Source organism: Thunnus albacares, chromosome 14, assembly GCF_914725855.1.
Source record: "Thunnus albacares chromosome 14, fThuAlb1.1, whole genome shotgun sequence".
NCBI classification, from domain to species: Eukaryota; Metazoa; Chordata; class Actinopteri; order Scombriformes; family Scombridae; genus Thunnus; species Thunnus albacares.
Window position 1 is genome coordinate 30,978,527 of NC_058119.1, and position 16,474 is coordinate 30,995,000.

At 39.8% G+C, this 16,474-nt stretch overlaps 1 protein-coding gene and 1 long non-coding RNA gene across 3 annotated transcripts in view; both read right to left on the minus strand.

Moving 5' to 3' along the window:
* Nucleotides 1-390: 390 nt before the first annotated feature.
* LOC122996678 lies at nucleotides 391-6,605 on the minus strand. Of its 2 annotated transcripts, none has more exons than XR_006407047.1 (2): nucleotides 6,461-6,605; nucleotides 391-785 (listed from the first exon to the last, which is right to left on the minus strand). It is a non-coding gene; the product is annotated as an uncharacterized LOC122996678 (long non-coding RNA). The 2 variants fall into 2 exon arrangements; XR_006407048.1 differs by having other exon boundaries at nucleotides 6,409-6,473.
* Nucleotides 6,606-16,052: 9,447 nt separating this feature from the next.
* Nucleotides 16,053-16,474, minus strand: part of LOC122996671 (NACHT, LRR and PYD domains-containing protein 12-like) — an 18,596-nt gene continuing 18,174 nt past the window's right edge. Inside the window, exon 10 of the mRNA XM_044372275.1 lies at nucleotides 16,053-16,386. Coding sequence (XP_044228210.1) covers nucleotides 16,365-16,386 — 22 coding nt within the window. The 3' untranslated portion in view covers nucleotides 16,053-16,364. The remainder of the gene's footprint in view (nucleotides 16,387-16,474) is intronic.

The following is a 16,474-nucleotide window of genomic DNA, read 5'->3' on the forward strand; positions in this document are numbered from 1 at the left end:
CCCCGACTACACACTGCTTTTTGTAAGACGTCAAAAGCCAAAAAGGTTGGAAACCACTGGTTTCATCTTTAACAATGTGTTGTATTTTAAAAGCTTGTTATATTATCCATTGTGTCAAATCTTCATCTGAAAAGTAACTAAAGCTGTCAAATAAATGTAGTGGAGTAGAAAGTACAATATTTCCCTCTGAAATGTAGAAAGTAGCATCACATGGAAATACTCAAGTAAAGCACAAGTACCTCAAAACTGTAGTTAACTACAATACTGGAGTAAATGTACTTAGTTACTTTCATCACTGTCTTTGACACACCTTAATATGTGTGAAAATGTTAAACATCGTTAAACGTCAAATGTCCGTCACTGACAGTGAATGAAGACGCTGAGTCGTCGGTTTGTACGAAGCTGTAAACAGTTTTATTATTGTGACATCAGAGCAGCAGAACAAACCAACATTCATCAGAAACACACTGCTGAACAAACACCTGTCTGTGTAGAAGTCACTTGGTGTGTTAAGGTTTTGTGTCGCTCTGTTCTCGTCTATGTACAGGTGCTACATCAAACCATGCAGAGCATGTGATTGGCTGCCAGCCATCAGGTGATCTGACAACCCAGAGAAGTGCAGTGCAGAGAAATAAACCAGGAACATTCAGACTAAACCAAAAGAAAAAAATAATTTAAAAGGTGAACAGGAAGTGTGGGTGTTTGTGGGAGGGGTCACATCTCAGTCTCAGCCAATAAGCTCTCACCTAGACCTGATGTCAGCAAGACCATCTGGGGGCTGGAGTCTGTAGGGTTAAAGAACGACACGTTTAGAAAAGGACCAGACCGCCATGTCCCAACGTTTCTGAAACCAGAAAATACAAATCCTGCTGATCATTTTCCAAATCATCAATCACTTTTTAGATTGATTTCCTTCCAGGCAGCCATTTTGTTTCTATGAAAATCAACCAGCAGAGAAATAATCCATCACAGCAAATGTTAAGTCATGTTTATTTGAGAAATAGTTTGAAAAGTTCAGCACAACCCTCCATAAAACCACAACGTGACGTTTTTACATTCCAGTTTTTGTATGAGGCTAGCAGTTTCCCTGTTTCCAGTCTTTATGCTAAGCTAAGCTAACTGGCTTCAGCTGCATATTCATCAATCTGAACATCTAACTCTCCGTCAGACAGAGAATAAGAAGAGTTCCCAAAATGTGAAACTGTTCCTTTGAAGGAAATCAATCTAACATCTGATTTGGAAAATGTTATAAATACAGTATATACATAATTTCTAGTACATTAGCTAAACACGTGTGTTCATTCATTCAAAGAAACTCTGTTAGAAGTGTCCTCATAATGTCTGAAGTTCATGTTTTCATCAGGTGAAAGAATTTTCTAAAGGACCGGTCACATCAGAACTTCATCTTTCTGAAATATTTGGTTATTGAAGCTTGATGAAGACGTGATTATTCTTCAGGCTAGTTGGTGAACTGCAGCTGGTGAGCTAACCATGCTAGGGAAACGTGGTGGTGCTAGTCAGTCACAATAGGTTAGCTTGGTCGCTAACAGGTCAATATTGAACAGACATATCAGCATCATGTCCTCCTGTCTGCTAACTGTGTGTAAACAGTCTCTGAACAGTTTTTACTCTGACAGCTTCAATAAAACTGGATGTTAGCAACACAGCTAATAAGCTACGATGGCTTCCTCCATTTAGAACTATTTTCAGCACCCTTAAGCAGCTGTCGCACCACAAAGTGGCTTTTAGAGCTGCAACTAACTATTATTTTCATTATTGATTAATCTGTTGATTATTTTCTTGATGAATTGATTAGCTGATCTATAAAATGTCAGAAAATGGTGAAAAATGTGGATCAGTGTTTCTCAAAGTCCAAGACAACGTCCTCAAATGTCTTGGTTTGTTCACAACACAAAGATATTCAGTTTACTGTCATAGAGACTAAAGAAAACAGAAAATATTCACATTTAAGAAGCTGGAACCAGAGAATATTAACTCAAAATGATTAATCAATTATCAAAATAGTTGGTGATAAATTTTCTGTTGATTGACTCGATTAATCGTCTAATTGTTGCAGCTCTAGTGTGTTGAGTTAACTTTATTGCCTTATTTGCCTCAGTGAGCTGACTGTGTAACAGGACAGACAGGACAATATTTAACACAACATACTAATAATAAAACATATACATGTATGTATGTATGGACATTTTAAAATACACAAAGTACCATAAATATAAAAGCTAAGCTAAAAACTATAAACTTTAAAGTCACAGGTTTGTAATGTAGAAGTTAAACAACCCAAACATGTTAAAATAGCATAAATAATTATAAAGAAGCATAAACTAAAAAACAAGATGTACCTTTAAAGAGCCACAGGGAGTGTGTGTGTGTGTGTGTGTGTGTGTGTGTGTGTGGCTGTCGACCTTCACTCCTCCTCCTCTTCCTCCTCTTTGATCTGAATTTGAACTGAATATCTTTGTGTTGTGGACAAAACAAGACATTTGAAGACATCGACTTGGACTTTGGGAAACACTGATCAACATTTTTCACCATTTTCTGACATTTTATAGACCAAACGAGTCATCTATTAATCCAGAAAATAATCAACCGACTCGTCGATAATAAAAATAATGGTTACTTGCAGCTCTAATATACATATAAACTGTATATATATGACTAAAAACAGGAGGCGAGGACGCCGTGGTCTCAGTGAGGACTGGCAGGTCTGGTTTCAGATCAACGTCTCCCCCTGCTGGACAAACACAGGAACACCTGAGAGACTGAAGACTTCCTGAAAAAAAGGCTTATCAGCACTGATATGAAGGCTGAATCCTAATGTCCATCCTCTGGACTGAGCCTGAGATTGAGGGGATGAAATGCACTATGAGACGAGACTTCAAGTGTTTCCATCTCTGTCAGTGTTTGCTCCTCCTCTATTTTTGGAGAGGCAAGAGGGAGATCAAAATATGAAAAAGAATATTTGGTTGAAATAAACCATTACCAAATCTCAGTATTATTTATAAAATATTTTTTCTCTCTTCTGTGCAAAAAAATGCATTATTGAAATTCTGGTTAAAATGCTTCAACAGTGACACCTGCAGGTCAGGAGGAGAAAGAGCAGTGTGTGTGAAGTGATGGTGGGGGCTCCTGCTGTCCTTTTCAGGGCGGGATCTCTTACATCAATTTAATGTTCTTCATTTTTTTCATGCTAATCTGTGATTGGCCAAGACACGTAAAATGACGCTCCAAGGGAGGACGTCCTCCCTAACCAATCAACAACCAGAATACAATATTGACATCACGTTGGTCCAATGATAGTTTCCAGATTTCATCTTCAAGTCTCTCCACTGTAAGGCAGAGCAGCAGCAGCAGATAGCTCCTTGCCTTAGCCAATACAACAGTTAGCTTGTTGTAGCAGCCTGAAGGACTCTTTATACATCCATGGAAGGACTGTTAAGGACTGTTGTTAAGCTAACCGGAGAGTGGATCTGGGGTCTCATTTATAACCTTTGCTATACACAAAACGGGGCCTGAAAGAGGCGTACGCCACTTCCCAGGCACAGCCCCACCTGCTGTCAGCAGAAAGAACTGTGCAAACAAATGATGTTATAATCAATTTTCAAATTTTTATCTGCTATAATTTATTATCTTTGAATATAGCATCTTCATAAATTGCATTATATAATTTGTGTTGGGATTTTAGTTCATTTTTAATTGTTCCCTGCCTTGCTGCTTCAGACTGCGTATTCCTGATTTGTGTCCGCAGCGGGCCTACGGTGGCCGGCGTGAATGTGGGGCTAGCCCCTCTCTCACAATGCAATGCGTATTGTACGTGGGAAAATATGAATACACATGCTCAGAGTGTTCGTGTATTCAGTGCATGGATGTTGTCGCTGGATACCGGACTAAAAATGGCGCCCATTCAGTCCTATAGGAACTGCTCGCCTGGCGCATACGTCCATGGATGTATAATAAGAGCTGGATAGGGCGGCGCCGCTCAGCCTTGCAGCCAATTTTCCCCAGTGGCCACTCGCGGTATTGCAGCGAAAAATCCCCCTGCGGCCCAAAAAGCATTTTCCCCATAGACCACCATTGTAAAACAGACGTCTGTAAAACTGTTGACAGGACGCCTCGAACTACAAACAACATCAACTATGACTCTTTCTATTGTGAACTTTTGATCCATGGAGGTTTTATGTTTGTAAAGCTTAAAGCTTAAAATATGAGATACTAATGCAGAAGGTTGTATTATCTTTTTTTTAAAGACAGTAAAATATTATGATTGCTAATACTTCTTATATTTATTTTATTTTCTTGGCATAAATGTACTTAATGTATAAATGTACCACTGTGTTTAGTGAAAGTGAATCAGTGTGAGTTTGGTTTTTACACGTGTTTTTATATTTCACAGTGTTTTATACAGCAGTGAATTCACTGAATCAACAGTGTTTTCCTCTGTGTGCTCTTCACTGTTACCAGCTGATAAAACAGAAACGCTGCGTCTCTCTGCAGCTTTCAGACCTAATTTATAGGTGTAATTTATCTGTGGAGTGTGTGTGTTATGTTCTCTGAGGTTTTTATAACAAACTGTGTGCAATAAAGTTGTGAATGATGAGCTCAGAAAGCTGTCAGCTGGTGTTTTTCCGTTCAGACAGCAGACGTGACAGACGGAGAGAAGAAACAGGAGAGTCGTCAGATCTGAGACGGAAACAGTTCATCACTCACATTCAGAAACAAACCAACTGTGTGAATGATCCCTTCGTTCAGTTGATTCAAAATGCCCCCAAAGATAAACAAAATGTTTTGGATCAGTTTGGATCAGTATGAAACTCTCCTGGTTGAATCATCAGAACATGAACATGAACAACTGTCTTAGAAAATATCTGCATTTTACTAAAAAGTCCTACAAGACTGTGGACATAAAAACTGAAGCAGAGACGTTAACTACGACTCCCAAGATGCATTTCAGTAACAAACATCCAATCACACAGCTTCAAATCCAGTTATGTGCTCTGCTAACAGAGAGCTGAAGATAAAGATTATGATGTTATTTTTAATCTGCAGATTAAATTCATTCATTTTAGATTCTGGGTTATTTGTGGACGAATTCAGCAACTAAACACCGTGTTGTTTTTACTTTCATGACGAATCGTTTTAAATTCACTGCCTCTCTGATTCACACCTCTGACTGGTCTCCATAGCAACAGCAGCAGAGACTCATGGGTATTGTAGTATTTAGAGACGTCCACCAAACCGACAGAAAACATCAGATTTGTCAGAAACTATATGTGGAAATAACTGAAACTGGAGTGAGAACATAAAGATATATGATGGGTAAATCTTCCAGAAATGTAATTAATATTTTTTATGTAAACAGAAAATAAAATTTATAGTTGAGACTTTTTGTTTTTCAGAGCTGAAGCTAGAAGAGACGAGATTATTGATGGGTTTGAAATAAAATTGATGTTGATATTCCTTCACTGTGTTGTTCAATAAAAATATTCTGTAAAACAAGAAATGGACCAAAAAAGCTGAAATAACACATTTAACAAACAACTGTAGTTCCCAAAAATGTTTAACTGCTCCTTTAAGATACCAGCATAAAATTTGAATTCAACCTGTTAACATCAATGTAAAAATATTACAAGTAAAAGTACATAAGTATTATGAGCTTGATGTAGTTAAAGTATTGCAGTAAAAGTACATAAGTATTATGAGCTTGATGTAGTTAAAGTATTGCAGTAAAAGTACATAAGTATTATGAGCTTGATGTAGTTAAAGTATTGCAGTAAAAGTACATAAGTATTATGAGCTTGATGTAGTTAAAGTATTGCAGTAAAAGTAGTGGTTTGGTCCCTCTGACTGATATATTATTATATATGACATCATTAGATTATTAATAGTGAAGCATCAGTGTTAGAGCAGCATGTTACTGTTGTAGCTGCTGGAGGTGGAGCTAGTTTACACTACTTTATATACAGTTAGCTAGTTTAGTCCAGTGGTTCCCAACCTAGGGGTGGGGCCCCTCCAAAGGGTCAGCAGATAAATCTGAGGGGTCGTGAGATGATTAATGGGAGAGGAAGGTGAGGTGAGTTTATTTGTACAGGACGTTTCAACAACAAGACAATGCAAAGTTCTTCACATAAAACATAAAAGACATCGAGACAAGATGTAAAAGAAACACATTATAAAAAGACATTTAAATACAATTAAAAAGAGTTATTTAAGAGTTAAGAGACTAGAAAATAAAAAATAAGCTAAATAGAGTAAAACAGATAAAACAGGAGAATAAAAGTTACAGTGCAGTGCAAGAAGTGAATCTGGCATGGTAACACTGGTGCTGCACAGAAGGAGGAAAATTGTGAGTATTTCTGGAAAAATAAACAGCACTAAGCAAGAAAACCTTACCCACATCTACAAGACCCGGACCCTCTCAAAGACTGGAAACCTACTACTTCACCTATTCAAAAGGTCAGCATTACGGCCTTTAAATGATGCTGCAGCGCCTCCTTGTGGACAAATAAATGAGCCTGTTTCAGTAGGTTCATTTCTGCTCCACCATGTAGTTAAATACCAATTAAGGCCTTAGCCAATCAGGGAAGGACACCAATACCGCTGCGTCCTGCTCTGTAGCAGCCGGTGTGTTGCTGATAGTTCACCACATCAAAGTGAGTTGCCTTGTTGGTGGGATATATTTCATCTCCTTTCCAGTAATTCCATCCTGGATTCTTTCTGTGAAGAGACTTTTGTGGACTGAGAGATCCTGTGCATCCATGAGACTGTAAGTCTTAAATCATTCTGTTAACAGGTTGAAGAATATTACTGTTGTTGTTATTTCCTGCCTGTTAAAATCCATGACCTTGGTAAGTTAATGTGCTCTGTGCATAATTCACATTTATTTCATTTAGTTTGTGTGTGGATCAATTCAGCTTATTGATTATCACCTTTCTGACAATGTCAACAGAAACTGTAAGTGTAAAAGCTTCATAAATGTAGAATATATGGCAGAGCTGTTGTATTGGATCGCATTAGATTGCACAGGTGTTCCTAATAAAGTGTGTGTGTGTGTGTGGTAGTTAATAAAGCACCAGTTGAGGATATCTTCTTCTCCAGTTCTTACCAGACTATCTGTGGTGAAATAATAGGACGTCTTAAGCTTGGGCTCACATAACCAACACCTTCTCCATCACACACCCACAACACCCTGTTCAGTGAGCTTTAGCCCCTCCCATCAGGCCCACGTCTTCGGGCCCCCAGCTGCAAAGGTAACCGAGTAGGTCATGGGCATGGTCATTAGGCATGAGGAGTGAGATGGTTAGGATTAGGGGTCGGAGGGGTTGTGTAGTAAGTAGTAGTACTGTGCGTCCGCAGACAGACTCTTCTCAAAGTAACAGAGCGAGGAATTCCTTTATCCCATCAGCCATTGCTCTCTATAACACACAGCAGCACAAGGAGGGCGGGTGTGTATGTGTTGCACATACAAACTGCTCACAGCAGTACTGTAGTCAGTGCTGCACAGTGGAAAGTATGGTATTGTGTATATTTCTGGGCTGCATTGTGTTTTCTCTCACATTGAATCTTTGTTCTCCAGGAGCACTGCTGGACGCTGCTGTGTAGTAGTTTAGTGTATTTATGAAGGATGTGTGCCATGTGTGGACTATGTCTTGGATTGCTTTTTTCTTCTTAGCGTGTGTTTCTTTTATTGTGTTAAGTTTTGGACAAACACTGCAAACCAATTTCCCTCTTAATCTTAATTTTTCTCTATTTTTTGACATTTGATAGACAAAGTGATGAATAGAGACATCTCTAACTAGATTTACTCTCCTCTCCTCACATGTTTTAAAATGTCTGTTTTCATGTATTTATTTCTCCTTGTTGTGTGTGTTCAGTCTGTATGGATTGCTGTTTTCTTGTATCGTCACTTGGTGGCGCTATTTCCTTGTTTGTATATTTCACCTGATTTCAGCAATAAAGTGAAGGAATAAAGAAAACACAGACAATCTAAAGTTTCCTGGAAAGAACCAAGTACTTTATCATTAATTTATAGGTCAAATAAAGACAGTGTTCAGTTGGTTCACTTCCAATGAATGAATTCCAGTTGCTAAGCTAGCATAAGCTAAAGTCTTTTAGTCAGTTCACAGCAGGTCAGACAAACATGCAAACATGTTTCATCTACAGAAAAACATACAATTCAACATATATGAGAATAAAGTTTCCAATAATAAATGATTGATGAATAAATATGAACTCAGGTGGAAATGGAAATCTATAAATAGACCAAATTACACAGACAATTCTTTCCTGGAAACTTTGAAGAAATTAATAAGAAATTATAAGAATAATGGAGCTTTAAAATAAAACGTAACCAAAAACTCAGATGGCGTCCTGGTGGTCCAGTGGTTCGACAAAAACATCTAACAGATCCACAGAAACAAAACAAAGAACACAGATTCAATCAAATATAGTTAATTTATACACAAAGACAGAAAAAATAACTACAATAAAAATAGATGTTATACATGAAGCTGAAGCTTGACACAGAATAAAAACACTACAAGTGAAAGGAAGGATGTGTATTTTGTAGACGTTTATTAGACGATGGCCATCGGGTCCATTCCATGTACAAAGATGGTCTGGGCAACGTACCACTGTCGGTGCACAGCTTATATGGGGTTACACATCTGTATCTTATCACATGAATAACATAGGTTTTCCATGGGCACTAGGTCAGTAGGGAACCCTCCAATCAAGTGGTTGACAGCTACCTCACCACATATTATGTGTCACAACATACCACATCTGGAACAGTTCCAAACTTGACCATAAACCCATTATTTGTATTTAAAGGTCCCCCCAAGAAGGGCTATATCATATTACCTAAAATGACATGCAAATTATGGGATATTTAGGTCCCATGTCCAACATCCAAAATCAGTGAAATACATAGGGTCAGATAAAAGTCATACTAACAGCAAGTTCATTTATTTCCACAGATGTTTATTAGAATTTGGTCTTTGTTTCCCACCATCATCATCCCACCACCCTCCCTTCACAAGTCTATAAAACTTCTCAAAACCAACGTTACACAATGTTTTACACAAAACTAACAAACATACAGGAAGAAAATAAACCAGTAAAACACACTGTAGCGACTACTGGCAACAACGTAAAAGTCGCTGAGAGGCTGAGGTAGGGCCTTGTTTGCCGTTTGTCCGACACGCTACCAAAAAGATTCGCTGAGATCAAAACTGTAGGTTTAATAACTTTTATTAATGAACGTGATCAACTTATTATAACTTGCACAAAATATAGGCTACTCAAAATAATCACAGCGATCAGGTGTAAAACTGCGTTCAGGTGTAAAACAGCGGTCAACAAAAAATACGACGACCCACTCACCCTCTGTCTCTTACCAGCTGGCATGCAGGTGAACAGGTGCTTAAATTAACTATAGGATACCACCGCCCATATCCATGTGACCTGATTATCAATCCCCGTGATCGTGCAATAATAGACAAACCAAAATAACCCAAAATATAAAACAAAAGAATTACCACTTTGCAATTCATTCAATTAATCCATTCATGGCTCCTACACGCCAGCCCCTAATTATTAGGTTATTACATAATAATTACTCACATTGCAGATGTTAATAGGAGGCATGAAGCAATTAAAAGATCAATAATCAAAGTCCATAAATTTACTTTACATTTTCGATCTTCTTTCTTCCTCCCGATCCTGTACATGAGTCATAAGTCAGTAAGACCAGAGGTTACTAGCACATAGTCTTATCAGAGTGATCTTTACCATCACTCTATGTCTGTCAGTCAAAATCAGAGTCAAAATGGAGGTCAAAGTGTCACAATGTGCATCAACCACTGCTTATCCAGCTTCGGCCTCCTGTAGTAGACAGACTTTGGTTATTGGTCGGTCCAGGCAGCTGCTCTTTGTTTTGATGCGTACCTGACGCACAAAACCTCTCCTGTCTGGAAAGGTTTGTAGGACTCTTCCCATGACCCAGGAGTTACGAGGTCTGCTGTTACTACTACTGCTGACAACTCCTTTTTCATCCTTTGTAGCTTTTCCATCTCTGTCTCTTGAAGAGCTCTTTACTTGACCTGATGCCCCAGTAGTGGAGGGGCCTTTCTTCCCAGAATCCTTTTCTTTATCTCCCGTTTCAGCTTTCTTCAAGGCCTCTCTGCTGTCTTTCTTCAATGAACGTCTTTGTTGGTCCGTCTCCAAGTCAGACTGTGCAAGAGCCATGCTCAATTGTCTCCTCTTCTGACAAACAGACAAGAGCCAAGTCTTAAATATCAAGATCCAAGCAACAGACTTTCTCAGAGGGGTCCAAGAGTCAAAGTATTGGATCATGCGAGTCACTGCATCAACCTCCTCTCTGACCTGTACAGCATTCACTGCAACAGCTTTCTTAACCTCGCTGTCATCTGATGGAAGTTGAAGAGCATCGTCAGGAGAGACAGGCCACTCACTCTCAGGTTGAAGGAGAAAATGAGGCCCTGACACCCATGTTGCATTCTTGAGAAATGTATCTAATTTCACACCCCTGGAGGCAACATCGGCTGGATTGCTTGCAGTTTCAACGTACCTCCATTGAGAAGGGTGTGAGGCCTTGCGAATTTCTGAGACTCGGTTGGCAACAAAGACTCTGAATCTGGTCACCACTCCTATCAGTGAACTTGTAAGATCTGGTCCCTGTAGGAGCTGAGCATTAAGTGATGTTCCCTGGTAACTCACTCCACAGTCAAAGACAACTCTGATCTTTCCTTTTTTAGGATGGTAGACGCCATGGTGCGGAATATACCAGACCTTGCCATCACTACGTTCCACATCCTCTTCAGGCACCCTTTCAGCATAACCTTTGGCAACAAGGTCATTCATGAAGGCCATGTAATCAGCATGAAATGAGGAATCCTTCTGAAGCCTCTTCTTCAGGTGTAAGGCACGCTGCTCAATGATTTTCTTATTATTTGGCATGCTAACGTCCCTTTTCCTCAGAGGTAAGTTGATCTGATAGTGGCCATTCACTTGCTTTGCTGAGTTTGTGACCAGTTCCATAAACTTTTGATCTTCTCTTGACATGCCAATTTGTTCATCCATGCTGCATTCAGGGAAATCTGCCTTAAATTGCTGCTGCCAAAGTTCGTCCAAACATACAACTGACACTCTGTTCACTTGTAACTCTGGCTGCTCACAGTCCATTGCATCTCCACTGTCTCCTTTCAGTGGTCCATTCACAGTCCAACCCAGCATTGTCCTTACTGCATAGGGTCCATTATTAACACTGCATATGACTTGCAATGGTTCCAAGGCCTTAGAAACATTTGTCCCTATCAACAGCTCAATCCCTGCCTCAATCTCAGGCAAATTGACATGTTTTAAATGAGGCCATCTCTGAAGATCCCTCTGTCTCGGAATGTTCCCCTTGTGAACAGGCATGCACACCTGCGTGTAAGCCTTGGGCAGTTCACAGAAGTGCTCCTCATTCAAGCCAGCTACCTCCAGGCCTGACACGATGTGACTGCTCACAACTTTCTCTTGGCCCATTGTCCGTAAAAGAATATGTACCTTCTTCCCTGTAAGGTCAAGCTTGTGCATCAGAGACTCTGTACAGAATACTGCTGTACTGCCTTGGTCCAAGAAAGCATAGGTGGTGACAATCTTGCTCCCCTTTCTGGATTTAACTTGCACTGGAACTATGGGAAGTTTACAATCGTGATCACCAGCCCCAGTAAGACCACTTGCCACCAGAGTGCTGTCCACTGACACCTCTGCTTTCCTCTCAGCTAGGTCAGATTCCTTTTCCTTTGGAGGAATGTGAAGTATGGTTGGATGTTTAAGACCACATTTTGCACAGGAAATCCGTTTTCTGCAATCTTTGCTGATGTGTCCAATACACAAACAGCCAAAACAGACACCATTGTCCTTCAAGAAGCCAATCTTCTCTTTATGTGCTCTTTTCCCCAACTGAGGACACAAATCCAATGCGTGACCTCCTCCACAGCAAAGACATGTCTTCCTTTCAGTTTGAACATGTTCCTTCCCTTTGGTTCCAGGTTGAGTTTTGTTTCCGACAGGGGCTACAGTGGTAGCAAAACTAGTTCCTTTAATTCCAGAACGAGATTGTGGATTGTGCTTACTTACACCTTTGTTTGTTGTCAGTGATGGAGCATCCTGTATGTTTCCAAACACTGGGTCAGTTAAGATTCTCACTTGTCTCTCAATGAAATTAGTGATGTCAATGAATGTAGCTCTCTGGCTGCGCCTTTCTTGCAGTTCACAGGCTACAGTTCTCCACTTGTCCCTAAATTTGTAAGGCAGTTTCCTTATAATGGCCAGCATATTGGCAGGCATGTCTAGCTCATGCAAGTATTGCACCTCCTCCATGGCATTACAGCAGCCTCTGAGAAAAAAGCTGTAATCTTGAAGAGCTTTTACATCTTCAGTTTTGATCGGAGGCCATGAAAGAGCCCTTTCCATGTATGCAGATGCAACCTTCTGCTCATTTCCAAACTGCTCCTGTAATAAAGCCTTAGCCTTAACATATCCCCTCTCTGGATCAATGTGCTGGCAGCTTCTAACAAACTCTTTTGGATGACCCTTAGTGTACTGCTCCAGGAAATAGAGTCGGTCACTGTGGCTCGCAGTGTTCCTTTCCACACCATCCTCAAAAGCCTTCATGAATGCATGATATTTTAATGGATCACCATCAAAGGTTGGTATATCTCGCTTGGGCAAAGATGAAAGACATTGCTGCCGTATCAACAGTGTAGTGATTTCATTTTGCTTCCTCATAATACCAAGTATGTTGTTTTGGTCTTCATTTTCTGGACCCATATTTGCATACGACACATTTCCATATTGCATTTGTGTAGTTGCTTGAGCATCACGATACACTGAATGTTGCTGGGGTTCATGGCACCCTACAGACATAGGCTTCAAATGAAAGAACTGCGATGGATTTTTCTCCTCAGGCCTTGCTCCTGTATCCAGGTGATCACATTTGATTTCCTTTTGTGACATTTGTGGAATAAATGGATTTGCCTTAGCACTGAGGGTTTGTATTTTTCCTTGTCTTTTTTCCAAATAAGAATTCATCCCATCTGATTGCTTTGTTATAGAGGTTTTCCCACTTAGGATGCTCTGAGATCTGAACACACTTAGCTTAGCCATGTGTGTAGCAATTTCCTCATCCAGTTGAAGCTGCTCCTTCCTTTTACGTAGCCGTTCCTCCTCTTCTTCCAGTTCGTGTTTGTCCTTTAATAATTTTTGTCTTATCTTTAAAGCTGCCAAGTCCGCCTCAGCTTTAAGACGTGCAGATGAAATACTAGAAGCAGCAGACTTTCTTCCTGTTGCAGAGTTTTGTGATCTGGACACTCTGCTTCCCACATTTGACACACTGTCACTTGGCTTTACATCATCTTGTATATCATCTGTCATGATTATGGATGCAGCCTGCATTATTACTTGAGGTTCATCGGCTATTTGAAGAAAAGACACATCTTCATTGATTCCAACAGGATCAGATTGAACACAACTGTCATTGTGGAGCAGTTCCTCTGGTCCACTCAACCATTGTTCAACATGCCCTTTAAATGTGTTGCTGTATTTCACAATGCTGGAAAACCATTCATTTTGTTTCCTCTGTTCATCCTCGTGGAGTAAAGGAATCAACATATTATGTGACATGTTGGCATTTTCACAAAGTTGAATTAAACTCTCTAAAAGGGGTTGTACATGAGAGACGTTTTCCCTTTTTTTCATGAATGATTTCATTTGTGGTATGAGCCCTTTAATTTTATTCACAGTCCTTTTGCGTTCCCGTTGAAGCTTTTCAATTTTATTCACCAACGCCTTTGCGGTGAGTTGAACTTTTCTTTTCCCACACTCCATTTGAGAACTTGCAACATCAGCATTTATTTGACTCATTTTTCCTCTTTTGAGTTCCTTTTCGATGACTTTTTCAATACATTATTTGTGCATTTAAGGACACATCCACAGACCGAAAGGCAATTCATCCAGCAAACATCACATTTCCACATCAACAGCGCAGCGGCAACTTCAAAGAGACCAAGCGGAGATTCCTTATTTTTGCATCACGGAGATAATTCAGCACCGGTAATCAATCAGCCAGTCGTCCCCAGCGGACACACAGCAGTGAATATGCAAGCCGCATTCCTTCCATTAATACACAGCTTAATGCGTATAAACACCGGTAAGCCTACCTGGCTTCTGTGGTTGGCTTTGACTGCGGCTCCTGAAGTTGTGATAGTTGACAGCCGGTGCCTTCTTCAGTCATTCACCTCCGATGTTCGCTTTGTTTAATCCCGTTCCAATCGATCCTTGAGCCCATGCGCCATCCGGTGATGTTTCTTTTAATGCCGTTTTTTGTTGACAAAATGTAGCGACTACTGGCAACAACGTAAAAGTCGCTGAGAGGCTGAGGTAGGGCCTTGTTTGCCGTTTGTCCGACACGCTACCAAAAAGATTCGCTGAGATCAAAACTGTAGGTTTAATAACTTTTATTAATGAACGTGATCAACTTATTATAACTTGCACAAAATATAGGCTACTCAAAATAATCACAGCGATCAGGTGTAAAACTGCGTTCAGGTGTAAAACAGCGGTCAACAAAAAATACGACGACCCACTCACCCTCTGTCTCTTACCAGCTGGCATGCAGGTGAACAGGTGCTTAAATTAACTATAGGATACCACCGCCCATATCCATGTGACCTGATTATCAATCCCCGTGATCGTGCAATAATAGACAAACCAAAATAACCCAAAATATAAAACAAAAGAATTACCACTTTGCAATTCATTCAATTAATCCATTCATGGCTCCTACACACACATTAGATTCACATTTAAGATGTACAGCATATAAAACTAAAATAATCAATAGGTCAGTGGATAAAATGAGTTTGAAGAAGTGATTTAAAGGAAGATAATGACTGATCAGACTGAGCTCCTCAAACAGGTTGATCCAGAACCCTGACAGCAAAGACCAGGACCCAAATTTATCTGTGCTGATAATCAGCAATCTATAAGTAAATATTGTTATGAGATATAAACTATTCATTGTGACATCATATGTTTGCATATAAAAGCTGGATACCTTTAATATTTACACACAGAGCAACTCTGAAATGTCATCTGGAGCCATGAAGAGCCTTTAAAAGTAATCAATCAAATCTTTACAATCAATCCTAAAACAAACAGGTAACCAGTAAAGTGATGATAGAAATGGAGTAATATGATCTCTTTTCCTGCTTTTAGTTCAAAGTCTGACAGCAGCAGTGTTCTGTGCTGGTTTTATAGATATTATTTGAATATGTTTTAATGGTGAAAACAGGACTGGACCAGCTGCTGATATGATCATCAAAACTTAGACTGGAATCAAAAAATACAAAGTTTTTCACCACAGAACCAAGATATGATTTGACCTGCATGCAGGTTTTCTGGACCAATGATAAATTCTTTCACAATTTAACTGAATGAAATTTGTGGACATCCAATCTGTCACATCTGGGCCCGTATTTATCAAGCGTCTCAGAGCAGGAAATCACTCCTGACTGGCCAAAAATGATCAGAGTGACGCATCTCTGCTTCTACTTTTAGGAGAAAAAGCCTTTTATCAACTTTCCAAACTTGGTAAATGATTCCTATCTCTGCCAATATTTAGGAGCTGCAGGAGATGGAGTTCAGGCAGAGATATTCCCTGAGACGAGAGATGTTTTGGGAACGCTTGATGACACTGAGCTTATTAAAAGATTGTTTGGACTAAAAGAGAATCATTAGTGAGACTTGTTCCATAACCTTGGTAAGTTACCTGCCTGGTTACCTGCTTATACACATAATATACCAAATTACCACTGTTTAATATTTCCAGCTGAGACTGTGAGAAAACTACAACACGTCATCATTATTTCTACTTTGCTGCTCTGACTGTGGTAAAACAGCGACGTCTCACTCTCTCCCAGGAGTAATCCTTCTCCTGCTGACAGTCACAGTAAATTCTCTTCTGCTTCATTAATTAGTTTTAGTCCTCGTTAACTCTCAGTGTGATTCTGAGACGCTTGATCAATATGGGCCCAGGGTCAGAGTCTGACTTATAACACCTGTTTTTAATCTTTTCTGCATCAAACAGCTCATGTATAACACATCTGTAAAGTGCTGATTCAAGAAAATCCAGAGATAACTGTTCAGTTTATAGTCAGTTAAGAGACTTAAGTGAAGATGACAAAATCCAGATCCAGACTCCGGTCCAGATGGATCATCAGGATCCAGCTGATCCTCTCTCAACACACACTCCTGGATGTTCACTCACACTCTGACAGAGATCAATAGCACCACTCCTCCCATCTGATGAGAGAAGAAGAAACAACAGAGGTCATAAATCAGTGTTTAGTGAGACTCACTTCATCAGCTGTCAGTCAGTGATGCAGCACAT